The sequence below is a fragment of the Palaemon carinicauda genome, chromosome 21 (genome assembly GCF_036898095.1).
Source record: "Palaemon carinicauda isolate YSFRI2023 chromosome 21, ASM3689809v2, whole genome shotgun sequence".
NCBI classification, from domain to species: Eukaryota; Metazoa; Arthropoda; class Malacostraca; order Decapoda; family Palaemonidae; genus Palaemon; species Palaemon carinicauda.
Genome location: NC_090745.1, coordinates 16306456 through 16328318, shown reverse-complemented (window position 1 = coordinate 16328318; position 21863 = coordinate 16306456). Strand labels below are relative to the sequence as shown.

The 21863-nt window shown below is 45.8% G+C and overlaps 1 protein-coding gene across 2 annotated transcripts in view; it reads right to left on the bottom strand.

The window, feature by feature from the left end:
- The window catches only part of LOC137615189 (dynamin-binding protein-like), a 228203-nt gene that overhangs the window by 157278 nt on the left and 49062 nt on the right, over window positions 1-21863 (bottom strand). For both annotated transcript variants that reach the window (XM_068344831.1, XM_068344832.1), the window contains exon 5: window positions 13090-13229. In XM_068344831.1, the coding sequence (XP_068200932.1) occupies window positions 13090-13229 (140 nt within the window). The remainder of the gene's footprint in view (window positions 1-13089; window positions 13230-21863) is intronic.

The following is a 21863-nucleotide window of genomic DNA, read 5'->3' as shown; positions in this document are numbered from 1 at the left end:
ACTGTTCCTCTGAGGGAAAGAATATTTCTAGTTTGAATACTAATGAAATCTACTTTTGGTTCAGGCAGAAACCCAAAGAAAACTAAGCTAGTTATTTGTAGCATGGATGATGACATATGACACGCCAGGACCATTCTCGTAATACTTATCTAGCCAGCCAAGTTTGTATAGTGCTGGTCTTCAACTCTTAAAATGTATTGTATTCCTTTCATTTTAATCTGAGAAGGCAAGTGAGGCTTCGCTTTTGGCGGTAATACTAACCCAACTGACTTCCTAAGTCTGGTATAGTGGTATTAGTGTTTCATTCATAAAATGTTCTGAATGTTCACTGCACCTGAGTGAGTCTAGACTCTTTCACAGAGCCTCAAATTCTTTAATTACTTTAGATCCTTCTGCTGCTAAATCCTTGCATTCTCAAATTCCTATTCGCTGATTTAGACAACTACATTGTGATGCAGAAGACCGAGTTGGTAGTCTGGACCCTAATGTCCCTCCACTCGGCAAAGTAACTGCTCTTCTGCAACCTTGTTTTACATTTGTGGATGGCATTTCCAATCCTATGATTCTTTTAGCATTTTAATGTTGTTGTGATGTTTAAGATAAAGCTGATGGAGGAATGCTTTGTTAGATTAATTCATTTCTATCAACACCGACGAAAAGGGATATTTGAGAGATATATATAGTCTTGGAAGAAACTGTCTCCAAATACTTGGGAAAATAGCATAAAAAATTAACTTGACTTATTTTTAGAATATCTCAGTGTCTCGTTCATCCTCATCTTTTCCTAAAGGATAACCCAAAACATAATGCAGTACCATCCTATTTGTTACCTCCACTAAGGAGGTTATATTTTTTAGTCGGTTTATTTATCTATTTATTTTATTTCTGTGTCAGAGTACAAGATTACATCAAAACTAGATCGTAGGTCATGAACAATCCCATTAAATTTTGGAGATGATCTGGATCTGAATTCTAAATCCAGATTTGCATTTTTTGCAATTTTAAAGATTACATTAATACACATTGATGGATTTTGACGAAATTTCCACCACAGATAGATCTTAGGCCATGGACGACTCCATTAACTTTTGTTGATGATCTGGTACCAGATCCGGATTCTAAATCCGAATTTGAATTTTTCACAATTTTAAAGATTACATCAAAACAAATTTACACCCTGGATTTTCAAAAATTTTTAACAATGGATAGATATTATGCATCAGAAGAAACCATGAAATTTTGGAGATGATATGGATCAAGATCACAATTCTGGATCAACATTGCAGTTTTCACCATCTACTGTACAGTCAGCATATGAAGTGGGAGGCGTTGTCCATAATCTTTAATTAAATGTTGGCAATATTCGGTAAAATTATAGAATGGTGCAATAAATTGTTTGTAGAAAACAAGACTGATTTCTAATGTATTTTGTGGTGTTTTGAACTTTTTTGATAATGATTCCTGTTGGAAATCCATAGTTATTGAGCTATGGTGGCTCGACTACCATAACTGGAAAGCTATAGCTTTGCGCTAGGTATTGTTATCAACTACATTCGAAACACCTTGAAATAAAGTGATTTTGTCTAATTTGTGTTGATATTTAAATTAACTTGTTTAAACTTAGTTTCCATCAGTCATCGTTATTAAAAACAATCATCATAATAAAAAAAAAAAGTTAACGTAGTCAAAACAAAGTAACAGTAATGAAACACTGTCAAAACACTGGAACTTTGTTTGCCAGACTTCCAGATGCATAGAAAACAGGGGATTCCCCGCCATTTTCTATGAAGACATTCGTAAGTGTTCAATAATTGTATTAAAAAAACCTCGTTACTTAATCAAACTAATGATTTATTGGTTTTTACTATACCACATGCTCACTTCACTCGCGATTAAACATTATCTCACTGCTACTATGTTCTGGTAAGCGAACTATATTTCGCTACGAGCGTTAGCCCCATGGACTAATATTTTGCCATAATTATCAATTATACAACCTGAAAGGAGTGAATAGACACTTAACAAAGGTTTGAGCTTTAGCTTTGCGCTGCAGCATCTGTTCGTACATTGACTTGGTTTCCATTTCCAATGATCAGACTAAATATATCAAACAAATGTTTCTACCCTAACCTTTTATTAACATGATCAATAAAATAAGACCTATACAGTGGAACCTCTACATACGATTGTCCCAACATACGAATTTTCCAACATACGAAGTAAAATTCTACCAAATTTCTGTCTCAACATACGAAGTGTTGCTCCAACATACGACGTAAACAATACGCTTACCCGTGGAATTTTCTCGAAAGCGTGCAGCGTAGTTTGTTGTTGACGCCGCTAGACGGCAGCACATCGGAGGGACGCCAATCGAGCGTCACCTTGATCAGTCCTCTCATCGCGTGTGCATCGTGTGGTTGTCCTCTATTCGCTCAGTTTTAACAGTTTTTTATCTTGCCTCTTCACGTGTTGTTTTCTGTGTTCCGTAATCATGGGTCCTAAAAAGCTTAGTTTCGGTTCAGGAAGTAGTAGCAGTGGTGAGAAAAAGAGGAAGTCTATGCTTTCATTAGAATTAAAGCAGGAAATCATAGAAAAGCATGAGCGAGGTGTACGTGTTAGCGATCTGGCTAGACAATATGGCCGGAATATGTCGACGATCTCGACGATCATAAAACAGAAGTCAGCCATTAAATCAGCGAAACCTTCGAAGGGGATCACGATTATTTCTAAACGTCGTAGCCCTACCCTTGAAGAGATGGAACGACTTTTGTTAATATGGATCAAAGACAAGGAGATTGTTGGCGATACGATCACGGAAACGATCATTTGTGAGAAGGCCAGCGCTATCTACAGTGACTTGAAGGCGGCACGCTCTCGGGGTGACGCGGGGGAGAGTTCAGCCGATCCTACGACGGAGGAATTCAAGGCGTCTCGAGGTTGGTTCGAGAAATTTAGGAAACGGACCGGGATTCATTCAGTTGTTCGTCATGGAGAAGCTTCGAGTTCGGACACTAAGGCTGCTAAAGACTTTGTTAAAAAGTTCGAAAGCATCGTGGCGGAGGAAGGTTACGTAGAGCAGCAGGTTTTCAACTGTGATGAAACCGGTCTGTTTTGGAAAAAGATGCCTAGTCGAACGTACATTACTGCCGAAGAGAAGAAAATGCCTGGACATTAGCCAATGAAGGATCGGTTGACTCTTGCGCTTTGTGCCAATGCCAGCGGGGACTGCAAAATTAAGCCTCTATTAGTTTACCATTCCGAAAACCCTAGGGCATTTAAAGCACATAGAATTAATAAAGACCTGCTACATGTTCTATGGCGTTCTAATTCTAAGGCTTGGGTTACTAGGCATATCTTTGTGGAATGGGTAAACGTAGTTTTCGGCCCTGCTGTCAAGAAGTATCTTCAGGAAAGGAATTTGCCTTTGAAGTGCTTGCTTTGTTTGGACAATGCACCCGCTCACCCCCCCGGACTCGAGGATGATATCATCGACGAATACAAATTCATCAAGGTGTTGTATCTTCCACTGAATACCACCCCTATCCTCCAGCCCATGGACCAGCAAGTCATCTCGAATTTTAAGAAGCTCTACACAAAGCACTTATTTAAGCAGTGCTTTAATGTCACGCAAAGCACCAACTTAACTTTGCGTGAATTTTGGAGGAGCTACTTCAATATCGTGCACTGCTTAAAGATCATTGATCAGGCTTGGGAGGGAGTAACTCGTCGGACCCTGAATTCCGCTTAGAAGAAGCTTTGGCCTGATGCTGTTGCTCCCAGAGATTTTGAAGGTTTTGTCCCCGAGAATGAACCTGTGCTTGCCGCCGAGGAAGACGTCGAAGAGATTGTATCCCTTGGCAAGTCCATGGGTCTGGAGGTAGATGAAGATGACATCACCGAACTCGTCGATGAGCATCATGAAGAGCTCACCACCGAGGAACTCAAGGAGTTGCAAGCCATGCAGCATGATGAGTTCCAAACGCAGTTGAGTGAGTCGGAGGAGATCGAGGAGGTAGGCGAAATCTTAGGTACGGCGGAAATAAAACAGATGTTGGCATATCATCAACACGTTGTTGATTTCATCGACAAGCATCACCCACAGAAACTTCAGGTTTGCCGTGTTGTTGCGCAGTTCGATGATGTTTGCTTAACGCATTTTAGAAAAATCCTCAAAAGCCGTACAAAGCAACTTTCACTCGATAGTTTATTTAAAAAATCTTTAAAACGGTCTAGTGATCATGATGAAAAGAAAGAAAGTGAAGCAAAGAAAAGGAAGACCGAATCGAGTGAAAGTGATGAAAATTAAAAATAAGAAAAGAAAAAATGTAAAAAAAATATGAAATTATAAAAATTAAAAAAAAAAATAAGCTAAGTTAAGTTAAAGTTCACGTAGTAGTGTAAGTTATCGTACACATTATCGTACAAAGTCACCGTCCCTACCTCCTCGCTGATCTTCCGTCTCCTCCTGCGTAGAAGTCCCTACACCTGCGCTGGCCTGTCGCTAAGGTAAAGTGTTACATTACCACCCGTTTTTTATTTATTTTTTCATTATTATGTTCTTTTTTTTGGTTTGTAATATGTATTTATTATACAGGCATTGTATTAATGTCACGTGTAATTATGTGTAGCCATTTATTAAGGATTTAGTATGGGTTTTTAGGCTGAGGAACGAATTAAATCAATTACCATGTATTCTTATGGGAATATTTGCTCCAACATACGATCGTTTTAACATATGAAGTAGTTTCTGGAACAAATTAAGATCGTATGTAGAGGTATCACTGTAATTATATTGCATATTCCAATATTGAAAATAAATAACAAATATGTTTAAAATACACAATGTTGGGCCCTTTACTCTGTTTGAACAAGTAACTTATAGCAGAAGAACCACATATCAATGTTTTTCTGGACTACTGGGTGGAAGGAGGCTCCCATGATATGTGCTCTGACGACCATAGGATCAAACGGGCATTTTCTTATTAAAATCTGTAGCTTTGTTAATAGAGATTTATGCCAGTAGTACATGGTATTCAAAATAGTGTCTTTGCAAAGATCTATTCAATTATGAGAGTTTCAATGTCCTAACTAATATTGCACCATTCTATAATTGAACCTAATATATATCGGCAGAGATCTGAATTCTTTGATTGTTCTCGTTTATAACTGGTATAGAAGCTGTTGCACATTTACTCAGCTTCAGGTTAAGGCTCGAGGCAAAGTCTTTGCATCAGCACCTCTATTGTACTTGTAATATATTTTAGGTTGTGTATCTTTCTTTATTTAGGTTGTGTATCTATTTATTCTATATCATTTTGTCTTTTTCATCACATTCAACAATTTTTTCTTTTATGTATTTCTTTCACTGAATAAATAATACCACTATTTTCTTTAAATCTTCTCCATAATCAGACTCACTCTGGTAATAAAAGCATTAGTGCTTACATTTCCACAACTAACATTAACCAAGGATGAGCTTATGGCCGAGCTTGCAAGCAAAAGACGCATTCCGCCACCCAAAAAATTTTGCAACCTATCAGCTTTATCTGAAACATCACCAACAACATTAAAGAGCTAGGAGAATCAAACAATATAACACACCATCCCCAAATGAAAAACAAAGCTACTGACAAATGGTTACTTTAGCGAGTGGAGGGATACTAGGATCCAGACTACAAACTCAGAGTTATGCATCGCAATCTTGTGGTCTAAAATAGCAACTAGGAATGCAGGAATGCCAAGGTTTAGTAGCAGAAAGATCTAAAGTAGTTAAAGAATTCAAGGCTCTGCCAGAGGGTCTAGACTCTCTTAGATGCAGTGAACATTCAGAACCCTTACTGAATGCAGCACCCTTGCCACTACATCTAACTTAGGAAGTCTGGTTGGGTTGGCAACTGAGCAGGTAAGATCAGAATTAGCACTTGAAGCGTAGGCTCACAGGACTTCTGAGATTAAAATGAAAAGGAATCTAAATACATCAAGAGCTCTTACCCTTAATGTACCACTGTAACCAGATACAACGATAATATAAAAAACAAATAAGATGTGTGATTTAAATCAATGTGAATACAAGTCAATACAGTATTATGTAAAGAGTGTTTTGGGTAAGTTATCATTATAATCATAACAAGCCAAGCTCCAAACCTAGTAGAAAAAGTAGACGGCTACAACCCCAAGAGACTAACTCCCCCCCCCCCACACACACACAAAAAAAAGGAGATTAATCCAGAAAAGAAAAATGGAGAATAAACAATATATGATAGCATCAAATAGATAATACTGTATAAGAAAAATTACCAAAAAGAAAACCTAACTAAGTTAAAATAATGAGGATAGATAAAACTTTTAATCATGTAACTTATAATATAAACACTGTACAGTACATAAAACTCTTAGGCTTTAAGAGAGTTTGTCTTTCCCTCTGATATTGAGGACAGTGATACTGTACTCATAAAGCTTATAGGCTCAAGTCTATTTCTAAGGCAAAATACACAATATAAGGGGTTTAATTCCTCCTTGTCATCAAAGATTGTGAATTTTCTTGTCTTCATAAATAACAATTTTAAATAAATAAGTAACAAACTACAATATGCGGTTCATGTCACAACTGCTCCTCAAAGCCTTCAACCATCTATTTAGGAGTATTGTTCCTAATTTGGTAACAGCCAGCTCAAAACTTCTATGATAATTTGTATTATTGAGTCATAAAAAAAAGGTCAAACTCAAAACTAACCGCATACTTAATACTACGTAATGAATAGCATCATCTGAATATAAAGAATGGTCAGAATTAGGAAAAATATGACAAATTCGTAGATAATTCGTATTTTTTCATAACTAATACAAACTTGGAGTTATTTACTATGGATATTCTTTTGGCAAAGCTGGAAGGTAGCCATTAGACTTTTTGGTGTGAGGTGGCAACCATACCCAGACACTGGGTAGGGTGTGGCTAGGGGTACCAGCCACCTGTATATATGCTCATGCAACAGTGAACTAGTCATTTTTTCTTTGCAGGCAGGACTTATTGGGGAACAGGTGATGGCAGGCAATTTATATAAATAACTCCAGGTTTGTATTAGTTACAAATACAAACTATCTACAAATTTCTTATTTGTTCACCTAACTAACAAACCTTACGTTATTCATTATGGATGGCTCAACCTTAGGTGGGTGGATAAGTCCAACTACTGGCAATGACCTGGGTTTGCCTAGTACAGTATTAGACTGTAATCGAGGGAACCTTGCCACCTCGCTTACCAATACAAAAGAGAATGATAGCAGCCAGACCAAAATGGACGCGAGATATAGTATATGAACGTCTACGTAAGAATGTTCTAAGTAGGAATTTTACACATAAAAATAGATGTTTCCCAATGTTTAACTCGTGGGAAGCATTGGGGACATGTATGAGTATATTAACATAAATTATACTAGGCTACACAAGGAAAATGGTTATTACCTGCAGTAGTTGAAGTCAGCTTGCATAGGGACTCACGGCGCAGTGTCCCAAGAGAGGGAAAGATGAAGAAAGGACAAAGAGAGACATACTTTCATTCATCCTAGACTTAACCCAAGAAACAAGCTCCTTCAACCAACTGCTACCCGTCCAATAAGGATCCCGAGGTACTTTAAACCACTTGTTGAGCGACCACCCAGGACCGATAGAAAACGTATCGAGTCTCCTGTGGGTCATGTCTTGTAGATAACGTGCTGTGAAAATAGTTTGACGTTTCCAAACAGCAGATTGTAAAACTTGCAATACGGAGAAGTTGCTTTTGAATGCCAGGGATGTACTGATACCCGTGATATCATGAGCTCTTGGTCTGCAAGCCGGATGATGTTCAGGATTGATAGTACGGCCAATGACCTTGCGTATCAAAGCTGAAACAGTTTTTTGTGATCCTCCTTTTAGTTCTGACAATGATGTTAGTCGGGGTCGGGTTGCTGGTGTACGTTTAAAGTAGTACCTCAAACTCCTTACTGGGCATAGTAACAATTGATCTGGATCACTGGTTACAGACCGTAGACTCTTAATCTGAAAAGGCCCGAACCTAGGGTCCAGTACCTCAGGATTTTGAGTCTTTGCAATGGACTCTGGGACAAAGCCAAGAGTCACTTCTCCCCATCCCCTTGAATGAGCGATGTCGTACGAAGAGACCATGAAGTTCACTGACTCTCTTAGCGGACGCTAAAGCGAGTAGGAACGCCGTCTTCAGAGTGACATTACGGTCTTGTTGCATGGTGTTATAGTTCGCAGGGAGGGCCTTTCAAGGACCTCAAGACGGGAACTACGTTCCAAGGAGGAGGTCTTATCTCTGACTGGCCGAAAGAGATCTCATAACTCGGTATGAGTAAAGAAAGTTCCAACGAGGAAAGGTCCTACCTATTCAATCTAAAGGCTAGGCTTAAGGCTGAGCAATAGCCTTTCACCACCGAGACTGAAAGGTGTTTTTCCTCCCAAAGATAAATCAGAAACTCCACTGTTACTGGAATAAAGGCATCAAGGGGAGACATATTTCTGCCACAACACTAACCACAAAAGACGTTCTATTTTGCCTGGTATACTGAGGCAGAGGACTATCATGAGTGACCAGACATCCGTTTCGCAGCCTGTTGTGAAAATCCTGTCTGACAGAGGAGATGCTGGAAAGTCTCCAGGCGTGAAGCCGTAGAGACGGAACCACTCTATGAAAGATGTTTGCGTGTAGTTGTTTGAGTAGATCGGATCGTGGGAGTAGCTTTCTCGCGAGATCCATAAGAAGATGGAGGAGGTCCGGGAACCACTCTGCCTGACGACAAAGCAGAGCTATGAGGGTCATCAGTAGATTGCAAGAAACTCTGATTCTGTTAAGTAATCTCCTCATCAGACCGAATGGGGGAAAGGCATACACGTCAATGTTGTCCCACCGTTGTTGGAATGCATCTTCCCATAGAGCTTGCAGGTTAGGGACTGGGGAACAGTATAACGGAAGCCTGAAGTTCAGAGATGTTCCCAACAGGTCCACTGTCAGGGAACCCCACAAAGTCAGGATTTTCTTCACTATTGGAGGATTCAAAGACCATTCGGAGCCCACTATCTGAGTCGCCCTGCTCAGGTTGTCCACGAGCACATTTCTCTTGCCCAGAATGAAGCGAGCTGATAAGGACACCGAATGATCTTCTGATCCTCAAAGAATCTCTACTACAAGATGGCATAGGGGCAGTGAAAAGGTATCTCCTTGATTGTTTAAGTAAGCCATTACTGTGGTGTTGTCCCTCATCAATACCACAGAGTGACCTGCCAGCAACTGATGGCACTGCTGAAGAGCTAGAAAGGCTGCTCGCATCTTCAAGAGATTTATGAGCTAGTACCTTTCGGACACGGACCATAGATCCGAGACCGAGTGCCGTAGTAAGTGAGCTCCCCAACCTTCCTTTGATGCATCTGTGAAGAGCAGCAAATACAGAGGGGGAACGAGGAGATCTTGGCCTTTGAGGAGGTTTTCCTCTGCCACCTACCATAGAAGATCTGTCACTCGATTCTGTGATGTGTGGACTAGGCTGTCTTGGGAATCCGAGTGTTGGTTCAACGATGTTAACTGCCATTGAAGGGGTCTTATCATGAGATGGCCGTTGGGCACTAGACAGATCAGAGAGGTCAAATGGCCTAAGAGGCTTAACCAACGTCGAGCCGGTAGAATCTCCCGTCTGAGGGAGGGTTTTGCCGCTTCCCTTAGTCTGAGAATTCTGTCGTCTGATGGAAAGACTTTCTGAAGGTTGGTGTCTATAATCGTGCCTAGTCTCTGAGATGGAAGAAGAGGAGACTTTTGGAGATTTATCAAGATAACCAAATCCTTACAAAACTCAAGAAGCTTGTCTCGGTGATGGAGAACCGTCATCTCTGAGTCTGCGAGAATCAGCCAGTCATCGATGTAAAGAAGAAGACCAATGCCGTTCCTATGAGCCCAAGATGTTATTAAGAGACCGAACAGAGAACTTTGAATTGATAATGAATGTTCTCATGTACAAACCTGAGATACTGTACTTCCTTGAGGATGGATGGATTGGGATCTGGAAGTATGCATCTTGGAGATCTAAAGTAGACATGAAGTCCCTTGGCCGTGCTGCCTGATTGACCGTGTCTGTTGACTCCATCCTAAACGAAGTTTGCTGGAAACACTTGTTCATGGGAGAGAGATCTATGACTGGTCTCCAGCCTCCAGAAGCCTTTTTTACAAGAAAGTCCACTGTAGAAGCGTGGAGACCCATCGAGGACCTCTTGAAGAGTGCCCTTCTGCTGCATGGTCTGAACCTCGGACCGAAGGGCCAGTTCCTTTACGGGCCCCTTCGAATAGGAACTTAACGGAATTGGATTTCAAGTCAGAGGAGGGAGAGATTGTGTGAATGGGACGCAATAACCTAAATCGATCACAGCAACCATCTACGATCATTCCCGTGATGCTGCATCCTCTGCCAGAGGCGATGCAGGCATCCTCCCACTGGTGGTTGGGTGGGGCGATTGCCCTCCCTAGAGGCGGCAGCCACCGCGGCCACTCCCTCTACCTCTTTCCTTCCCTCAAAAGAGTTTGGATCCTTTATGATCTCTGGCTTGAAATGGGCATATAGACACCACATGATGTCCTGAGGACCTGGAAGTCGATGGGTTAGAAGTGTTTTGCTAATTTCTGGAAGGCTGTGGAGGCTTACCGTAAGACCGAGATGTCATGGCCCTGTGAAGGCGAGAATCATTAGAAGATTTTCTCCATCGATCAGTTGCCCTCTCTACATCTTCGGGGCAAAGAGAGATGAAGAACCCTCAAGCATTTAGTTTCTCAGACATGAAATTTCCACCTTTGGCACTTGCCTATGGAAATGACCTATTACGGTATCCCAACATTTCAGGATGGCAGCACTCGCACATACGTTAACTACATGGTGCGATAGAAATTCCTACATATGGTTACCCGATAACAGGAAGGATTCCAAGGACTTCCTCGTGGATTCTTTAAATAAATCTTTGGAATGCACGATTCGTCCTAATGCTCCAAACCATACAATAGATCGAGCCAAGAAGCGGCCCGAGTGGCATACTTAGCACCTCTTTCTATGTTCAGGAGTTCAGATGCCGAGAGAGAAACTCTCAAGGAAAAAGAGTGTTTGAGTAGGAATACCCCTAGTCAGCTGTTTGACTGAGGGGTCAAGAGTCAAAGTTGAATGAGGCTCATTTTCGATCTCATAATACTTCCTTTGAAGTATAAAAGGAAGTGGGATAAGTTCCTGCTATCCGTGAGATAGCCGTCAGACCCTTCGACCAGGGTAAAACTGCACTAGTCTTAGGGGGCCTCTAAGTTCCAAACATCTGGTCTAAGACCATTTCTTTGCCCTCCTGGGAAGTCGTACCAGAATTCGACAACTTGTTGAAGGATCTCATACAGATTACGACTTGCCAGAAAGCATGCTCAGAGTCCTTTCGCTCCTGTTTTGAACGGAAGCTGGGACTAGCCGCTCTTGGAAGGAATTCTTCGTCTGTGTCCACATTATCATCTACCTCCAAGCATTCATCCATGGAAGCCTGGGGTAGGTCAGAGTCGTCAACGGTATCACGAAAACTACTGTCTATATGAATCCCTTATCTCAGCATTCTTGGAAACTGTTTTAATGTCCGAGGAGGAAAATGCTTATCCAAGATCAAAGTCATAGGAAGAGCTTGTGGTTCCTTCGAAACGCCAAACTTAGGGACAGGTTTGCGGGAATCTCCCTGGGAAATCCAAAATCACTGCTTGTGCGAGGTTGAACAAGATCTGCATTAGAAGTAAAGACTGCCTTACACCTCTTCCATTCAGAGGTTAATCTGTGAACATTCCTAATCGGAGTTAAAGGAAGTCGTTGCAGACATGGGTCCGAAACAGAAGTCATTTTACCTTTAGCACTGGATTCGGATGTAGAACTCTGTGCTAAGGAGACGCTACTCGGGACTGAAGTCTCCTGGGGTCTAAGTGACTGTCAATGTGAGGGAAAACCAACGACAAACTCTCCAATGGAATTCGTGGGGTATTCCTGACTTGAGAAGGACGAGGCCTAAGTGAAAGGCCAAACCGAAGGACTTTTGGAGGTCTGATAACAGAGTATCATACCAAGAAGGAAGCTTTCCCCTTTCCGAAAGGCCCGGGGGGTGAAGAACGTCTATGAATTGGAGGACGTTCAGATGCCCGAGGCGCCTCAGGAGAGGAACCTCAACAGCATAGAGAGATCTTCCTTAGTTGTTCTAAGGGGCCAGTTGGGAGACATAGGAACACCCGCAAACTTATTTGGGGGTTCTTTAAACCCCTCAGGGAAGGGAATTGGTCTAACGACACACGTAGTCTTAGCTGGAATCGTCACCAAAGGTGTTGGAATCGCAAACTAACCAGATTCCATAATAATAGCTAGAGAAAAACTCCCGAAATCGGGCGATTTACTCATGAAAACGCAAGAATCATACGTGAAAACGCAAGAATCTCACTGGAGGATGACTAACACACACCACAGGTGACTGGAAGCGTTGGGGAGCGCTTTGCCACAGTCGAACGCGTTAGCATCACCAATCATTAAGCTAAAGCACCGCAGGCCACAAATGGAACAGGAGGTAACTTAGCAGAACACACAACAGAGGTTTAATCAGTGTAATGTCCTTTAACGGTCGGTCATAAAGAATGTGGGTCAGTCTCCACCGATGACATGAAGGTCCCGCAAGGGTGACCCTCGCAACCAGGGCATACTGTATTCGTATAGGAGAAAGTTAGCATAAAATAAACCGAAACAGCAATGTTCGTCAATGTCTATGGCAACCTTGAGGAGGAGAGAGAGGAGACAACCGCTGTCTACACGCCAAAGAGAAAAAGTGACTAGTTCACCGCACTGTGAATATATATACAGGTGGCTGGTACCCCTAGGCAACCCCTACCCAGTGTTTGGGTAGGGTTGCCACCTTGCACCAAAAAATCTAATTGGCTACCTTCCAGCTTTGCTGAAAGAATATCCATTATAAATAACGTAAAGTTTGTTAGTTTGGTGAACAAATTAAAACCCATGTACAAATTTATCAACTGTTCAGAACAAAGCACATACCTGTACCAATCCTTGTCCACAATATGAGTGATGTTTACTATGTCGCCTGTATACAGATCCAACTCTTCTGGAAGTTGAGCTCTGAGACTCCTTCTCACTCGGCCCTTCAAATTCACTTGCTTTTCAGCAGTGTCTTCAACCTGATATAAATAAACACTACTTATTTATTACATTACTACTTAAAAGATAATGGTTTGTATATTCATAAGAACAAATGGCAAATTTCAAGCAATATGACAAATTCGAAGATAATTTGTATTTTTCCTAACCATACAAACCTTAGCTATTTACAAAGGGTTATTACTTTTAGCGTAGCTGAAATGGCGAGCCATTAGAATTTAACGAGGGTGTATTACCCCCGCGCTAGTTAGCGGGGGGGTAGGGGAGTGGTAGCTAGCTACCCCTCCTCCCCCTCACACACAGGTGAATACTCACTTTCACTTAGAGGTAGGACTTGTCTTGGGGGACAGGGCTGGCGGGCAAATATGTGTAAATAGCTAAGGTTTGTATGGTTAGGAAAAATACAAATTATCTTCGAATTTGTCATTTGTTCCGTAACCGAAATACAAACCACGCTATTTACAAAGGGTGACTTATCCCTTAGGAAGGGTGGAAAGTCCCCAGCCATACTGGCTTTGGCTTTACCCGGGGACTCAGAATCCGAGTGAGTCGCACTCGAGAAAAGGAGTCCCTGCACCTCACAAGTTCCTTGCACCGCAAGGAACCATGTGGCCTATGTAAGCTTGTGTGTGAAGGAAGAAGTGTGACCCGTCTTAGGCAGTTGACCTGGAGTTCCAGAAGGAACTCTGGGTTAAGACGTTCCCAATACCACCTCGTCAGGGTATGGGGGACGCGACAGTATTGACTCAATACTCGGAACACAAGGAAGCATGGTTTACCTGCAGAGGTTCGAGGTCAGCTATGCAGAGACCAGGATGCTGCTTCCCCGTAGAGGGGATGATGAAGAAAGAAGTAAGGGCCAGACATACTTCTTTCGTTCATGCAGACTAAAACCTGATAACAATGCCCTCAACCTTCTGCTACCTGTCCAAAAAGGAGCCTGAGGTTAGACCAGCTGTTGTGTAGCCACCACAGAGCGATAGAAAACGTATCGAGACTCCTGTGGGTCACGCCCTGCAGGAAGCGGGCTGCGAAGGTCATCAGACGCTTCCAGACTCCAGCTTGTAGCACCTGCGTCACAGAGTAGTATTACTCGAAGGCGAGGGACGTTGCGATGTATCCAACATCGTGCTGTAGGGCGACGTGACGGGGGAGGGTCTGAAGACAGGTCGAGATGAATGTCCTTGAGTCCGGGCTGAAGAGGTATACTGGTGACTCTCCCCCCATGTCCTCCTTGTGTTCCCAAATCGGCTGCAACTGAGGCCAAACTGCAGCTGTTCCCAGCGCTAACCTCTCGATTCCTGTACTGGCAAGAAAGAGAAGGTCTTGGGACATCAGACACAGAATGGAGACTCAAAATCTTGAATGAATCGGACCGAAGGGTCGGGACCCACAGATTCTGAGTCTAGCCAACAACTCAGGAGCGAGCCTGAATGTTGCCTTCCCCTCTTCCTTAGAAAGGGGGGGAGTAGTAAGAGACCAAGAAGATTGCTTACACACTGGCCGTGGCCAGAGTGAGCAGAAGACCCAGGGCGGAATACAATCCGAGGCCTGTCGTAAAAGGGTCTTGAGAAGATCTCTTAAAGGACTAAAAGTCCGAGCCATGCTCCAAGTTGGAGGTCTTCCTCCGACTAGGGCAGGGACGATCGTAGCTTCGCATGAGCGAGGATAGATCCAGCGGGCAGGAAAAAGTTATTCCTTTAAGCCTGAAGGTCAGGGAAAGGCTGAGCGACAGGCTTCATTGCCAAGAGCGGAAAGGAGTTTCCTCCCGCCGAAAGGCAATAAGACCGTTATTGCTGGAGAAGAGGCCTCACGGGAAGAGGTATATCTCCCACGGCACCAACCACCTTAGACTCTTCACTTTGCCTGGGAGACCCCTGTGGATGACTATCGCAGATGACGCGACCTCCGTACCGCGACTGTAGCGGGTTGTCTCTTCTAGAGGAGGAAGCGTAGTGTCTCCAGGCATGAAGCCGAAGCGACGCCCCGGTTCGGGAGAGATGTCGCAGTGTGGTTGCTTGAGTAGTCTGCGCCGTGGGAGAAGCTCTCCCGGGAGTTCCGTCAGGGGAAGCAGAGGGTCCAGAAACCGTTCTGCACATAGTCCCAGTGGAGCTCTCCCATTGAAAGGTTGACAGACAACCTGGTTTTGTTGAGACCCATTGTCCGCAGACAAAAAGGAGGGAAGACGCAGGCGTCGAAGTTGTCCCACCATCACCGGAATGCATCTTGCCAGAGTCTCGGGGTCTGAGACTGGGGGGAAAACTAGCGGAAGCTTGAGGTTCCAAGCTGTCGCGATCAGGTCCCCCAGACCAGCACTTGCTGGTTACCCAAGGTCAAAGACCCCTAGGTACACTCTCTCTATGAGGCTCTGCTCGGATAGTCTGAGAGAAACATTCCCCTGCCTGGAATGAGAGAGCCGATGGTGGAATTGAGAGAATCTCAATCATCCCGATATCTCTACTGCAAGATGTGAAGGTGTGAAAATGCGTCCCCTGCTGGTTAGCATGAAGTCGACACGCAACGGGGCGACTTGGCAGGAGCGGTAGGATCTGAAGAGGGGCCAGACTAAGGCCCTTAAGCCTGCCTGAATGATGGAGAGGTATCCTTCAGGTCTTGACCATAGGCCTGGACCGGAACATGCCCCCCCCCCCTTTCCTTTGACGAGTCCGAGAACCGCATCAAGAATGTGGGGAAAGGACGAGAATATCCACTACCATCAAGAGGCTCCATAGGTCAACACCCATTGTAGGTTTAATAGTTCCGCTGGTCCCATAGGGCCAGGGAGTCCGGTTAAACATTGCCTGAAGCCACCGGAACTTGGATCGCCCCACATGGAACTTATCCTGAGGCGACCGTTCGGACTATAAACGGGTCAATGAGGAAAGAAGAACTAGGAAACGTTCCAAGGTAGGGCTGAAAACTCTGCTTGACTGAGAACAGGTACTGCGACTCTCCTCAGTCTTGCCACGGTGAACCGAAAGGAAGGCTCGGAGGATGTGGTAAGAGAATCTGGCGTCCCCAGGTGGTCACCCATCCAAGTACCGACGTTGCTTAACCTCGCTGGACGGACGAGAAGCGGGGTTTCCAACGTGGTAAGGCGGTTGACTCAATATCATGGCCAGATACTCCAGATGTTGAGGCAGAGGAAGAGAAGGCTCCAAGCAAAATACCATGAGCCCACACTCATGGTCAGCATTCGGAAGCTTTTCCCGGCGCTGAAGAAGGTCGAAACCCGAGCCTACCGGAGTTGACCAGCCCTCCAAACAGCAGAGGAGGCGGAAGTCTGCACCTGAGCGGCCAAGAGGAAGGCAGGGAGAGTTCTCTGGGGAAACAAACCTGCTATGCCACGGCGGGATAGCCACACTGCATCATAAGCAGGAATACTTGCAGTTTAGGCTGAATTCGACGAGCACCCTGGAAGATGGATGGAATGGAAACTGAAAGTACCCGTCCTTCCGATCCAGGGTTAAAGGAGTCCTGTCGCCTCGTTACCAGTCTGATCGATTCTGCTGGTCTACGCTGGCCGAAGTTTGTTCGACAAACTTGATCAGGGCTGAGAGGTCGACTATGGACATCCCCTCTCAGATCCTTCCTTACAAGAAAGGATCGACTGAGGGGGCCGGGGGTGAAGCCGTCGATGATCCTAAGGAAGACCTTCGCCTAAGGTATGGATCATTCTGCCCAACCGGGCAACTCTGCTGATGCTATGGCATAGAGGTTCAGAGACACTGAATTCGCTGACAGAGACGGCAGGCGCGATATCCTTGGCTACTCACAGAGATTGTGCGGGAATGGGCATCGGGAAGCTGTCATTCGGATGAGTAACCTTAAGCATCCTCCCAGCGAAAAAACCTGCAATCCTAGAGTTCGTGAACTCCTTTTAGGACTATGCCCCCCCGGGGGAGTCTCCCGTGCCATCTGTTCCTGACAGGAGGAAACTGCAATTGGACACCTTGTCCCAGTTGTCGTAGCCGATAACTTGGGCCGACGTGGTTGAAAGAAAAGGGAGCTGGAGCCCTGCAGAGTCTGGAAGAAAGCGCCTTGGAGGAGTGAAACCGGAAGTCGATTTACTCCGCACAGCAGACGTCTAAGTCTCTGTCCTTGGGCAAAGACAAAACTCTTCTCAAGGATGGAAGGGTGTCTGAGGTCGTTGACCTCCACAGATGAGACACCCGAATGAAGCCTTCAGTCAGCGCGTCCAGATGGTACAACATCGAGCTTGTCCGCAAGTAGATACTTAACGACGAAAGGCCAAGGTGCCTGAGCTCGAGAGGAGGAAAGTACCCTTGATCTTCCTGTAGCTTCCTTGAACCAAACCTCGGGCCGTAACCGAGGAGGGAAAGAACCTGGTAAGCTCCCAGAGGAAGAGGTAAGCAGTCACCCCTTGTCCGATGGAGAAATCTTCAACGGAAAGCCCCCCCCGCCAAAAATCCTTCCAGGGCGGGAGAAGGAGAGAGTACTCGTGCAGGAGAGGGGACCCTCGAGACCGACCTCTTGGGAACCAACTTCGCCCTGGGGGAAGTCACCACGAAGTCCACTCCTCTCTTTCTCTTCAGCGTAGGAGAGACAGCCGCTGGTTTGTTACCCTGGCCGGTGAGTGCTGGTTTCATAAACCTCATTAACGCCCGTGCCAGCGGATCAAACCATGTCTGCTGCTCCAAGGACACAGAGTCCGAAATCCTCGCTAAGGTGAAAGGGATCGGGCGATCCTTTGGAGAGGACACGACGGTTCCTGCCTGAAAAGAAGGTGGGAAGAATGCTGTACTGACCTGTCTTCGTCCTGCACTACCAACCTGTGCTTGGATGGAGGTGATCCCGAGTGCCGCCTAGGAGCACGCGTCCCTGCTGCTACCACCGGCTGTGGAATTCGCCGCGAACTATGGTCGCGCGAGGGCGAACAGTCGCGCAAAGGCGAATGGTCGCGCGGGCGCACAGGCGAGTGGTCGCGCGGGCGCGCAGGCGAGCGGTCGCGAGGGCGCGCAGGTGAGCGATCGCGCGGGCGCGCAGGCGAGCGATCGCGCGGGCGCGCAGGCGAGCGATCGCGCGGGCGCGCAGGCGAGCGATCGCGCGGGCGCGCAGGCGAGCGATCGCGCGGGCGCGCAGGCGAATGGGCGTGACGGCGAGGGATCGTGCTGCCGCGTAGGTGAAGAAGATCGCTGGCGGTAAGCGATGGCGAGCAGCATGTGTAGGTGAATGATCGCGTGATAGGGTGCGATGGTGATCAGCATCCGCAAGAGGGCGAGCGTTCAGGGTTGTGCGATGAGGAGCAGCATGCGTAAGCGGGCAATCGTGCAGGGTTGTGCGATGGCGAGCAGCATGCGCAGGTGAATGATCGCGTGAAAGGGTGCGATGGTGATCAGCATCCGCAAGAGGGCGATCGTTCAGGGTGGTGCGATGAGGAGCAGCATGCGTAAGCGGGCAATCGTTCAGGGTTGTGCGATGGCGAGCAGCATGCGCAGGTGAATGATCGCGTGAAAGGGTGCGATGGTGATCAGCATCCGCAAGAGGGCGATCGTTCAGGGTGGTGCGATGAGGAGCAGCATGCGTAAGCGGGCAATCGTTCAGGGTTGTGCGATGGCGAGCAGCATGCGCAGGTGAATGATCGCGTGAAAGGGTGCGATGGTGATCAGCATCCGCAAGAGGGCGATCGTTCAGGGTTGTGCGATGAGGAGCAGCATGCGTAAGCGGGCAATCGTTCAGGGTTGTGCGATGGCGCGATAACGATCAGCATCCGCAGTTGAGGGTCGCGCGATGGCGATCAGCATCCGCAGTTGAGGGTCGCGCGATGGCGATCAGCATCCGCAGTTGAGGGTCGCGCGATGGCGATCATCATCTGCAGTTGAGGGTCGCGCGATGGCGATCAGCATCCGCAGTTGAGGGTCGCGCGATGGCGATCAGCATCTGCAGTTGAGGGTCGCGCGATGGCGATCAGCATCCGCAGTTGAGGGTCGCGCGATGGCGATCAGCATCTGCAGTTGAGGGTCGCGCGATGGCGATCAGCATCCGCAGTTGAGCTAGTAGCTGGCGAACCATGTTCCTTCAGAAGTGTTGGAGAACGTTGGCGTGCCAGCTGTAACACACGTGGGCGATCCGGAGATCGCTGGCGAGCTGATGATCGCTGACGAGCTGACGATCGCTGGCGAGCTGATGATCGCTGACGAGCTGATGATCGCTGACGAGCTGATGATCGCTGACGAGCTGATGATCGCTGACGAGCAGAAGGCTACGCGTGGAAGCCTGTGCAAAGAAGAAGAGTCCTTGACCCCGACCTGAACCGAAGTTCTAGATCGCGAGGGCGAACGTGGGCGCACAGGGCACGTAACAGGAACCGCAGGGAAGATCATCTTGAAAGCGCTGACGAACAGGAGAGCGCTGACGAACAGAAGGGCGCGCAGGGAAACCCTGACACGCAAGGGAAGAACCCCCGTGGGGGCAACCCTTAGCCCCGAAGGGATCGTTGTCCGCCGGGAGACTGATGTCCGTCGGAAGACCGCTGTCCGTCGGGAAGACCGTTGTCCGTCGGGAAGACCGTTGCCCGTCGGAAGACGAGATTAGACTGCTGTCCATCTGCACCAAGACGGAAGATCGAGAAAAAGAAGTTGTAGGCTGCAAACGGAGATTCAAAAAGGCGCCTCAAGCACCCTTATAGGGAGATGAGAGGCCCTTACGACGAGGCGGACGGAGGGCCTTACGGCGAGGGAGGCCAACAGCAACAGCAACAGAAGAAACCTCCGAAGAGGAGTCTCTATGAGTGTACTCTCTCGCGAACGAAAGAGAAACACTTCGTGGAAGAGACTGGTCAGCCAGTGACCTAAAAGGGGCAATCCTCCGAAGAGGAGCTCCTGCAGTTGCCCAGCCCCTTGAGCGAAACTGCAGGTGCGACCGCTCAGCACCAAGAGCATAGTCGCACGAAAAAAAGGCAAGAGAAGAACCCCCCAAAAGAGGAAAAGCTCAAGCCTGGACAGGAAAAAACTTCCCTCGGAAGGAAAGTTATCCGCCCAAGGAGGCAAGCCTCCTGACTGTTCTAAAATGAACTGGAGAGCTGTCCGTCGACACGGGAGTACTACCAGTAGAAGGAGACACGCCCCTGACGACAATACAAGGGGGGAGGCAGCAACAGCCGAATCCCCAGGACTCAACCAGACAGCTCACACCGTTGCTATATTACAGAAACGAACTAGATCGGTAACTGTAAAAAAATAAAAACAAATAATATTAGTACACATTCATTCCCCCGGGAAGGCTCCGAAGAGGAATCCCGAGGAAAAGGAACAAGAATTACACAACAGGCACGTGCCCTCACAACCACTTACACTCGCGGAAGGAGAGCTGTAACCAAAACAGAATTATAACAATTATAATTATGTAACTATGTAATTATGTAATTTAAAAATGAATGAACACTAAAGAAAAAAACGAAAACCCCGAAAGGAATCGTTCTACAAGCTGAAAAATTAACAACTACAATTAGATTCATAAACTAATTGAAACAAAATGTACGGCGTAGCAACCCCACCCACACGGGAAGGAAGCTACAAGGGCGTAGTAAAACATAGTAAAAGGGTGAACGACCTCAAGAGAGAGAGAGAGAGAAAGACCGAAGTCAAACTCGATCGCAACCCATAAAATTAGGCCGTGGTGGCCTAACTGCCGAGGCCTCCACGTAGATATCGTACACTACACACACACATCTGAAAAGGAAACTTACTTATTTCTATACTCAAATATATATACAAACATGAAAACATGTTTACATATATATTGAGTAAAAGAAAAGTAAGCGATTAAGTAAAGACAAAACAGACAATGGCTGCCAAGCGAGGACCAAGACAGAGACGTCTGTCACAGTCCGAGCCAAAAGTGAAAGTGAGTATTCACCTGTGTGTGAGGGGGAGGAGGGGTAGCTAGCTACCACTCCCCTACCCCCCCGCTAACTAGCGCGGGGGTAATACACCCTCGTTAAATTCTAATGGCTCGCCATTTCAGCTACGCTAAAAGTAATAACCCTTTGTAAATAGCGTGGTTTGTATTTCGGTTACGGAACAATTGCCTTTTTACCAGATAGCTAACTAGAGACTTTAATGTAGGCATACCCTTTATCGCGGGCTAGAGGCGGTCACTGAAACGTGGTAAATAGGTAGTTATGTGGTGGCAAGTAAGGGAATGATGTGGTTCCACTTATTTGTCTAGCAGCAACAGGTAGTTATGGGGGAACATATGAAGAAAGACTGCTTTGTACATCAAAGAAAAATGTTATTTTCCTTAGTAAAATAAATTTTTGAATATACTTACCTGATGATCATGTAGCTGTCAACTCTGTTGCCCGACAGAAATCTAAGGTCGGGATACGCCAGCGATCGCTATACAGGTGGGGGTGTACACAACAGCGCCATCTGTGAGCAGGTACTCAAGTACTTCTTGTCAACAAGAACTCAATTTTCTCCTCGGTCCACTGGTTCTCTATGGGGAGGAAGGGAGGGTCCTTAAATTCATGATCATCGGGTAAGTATATTCAAAAATTTATTTTACTAAGGAAAATAACATTTTTCAATATTAATCTTACCCGATGATCATGTAGCTGATTCACACCCAGGGTGGTGGGTGGAGACCAGCATACATGTTAACATTAGAAGCTAAGTATCCCGTATCTTATT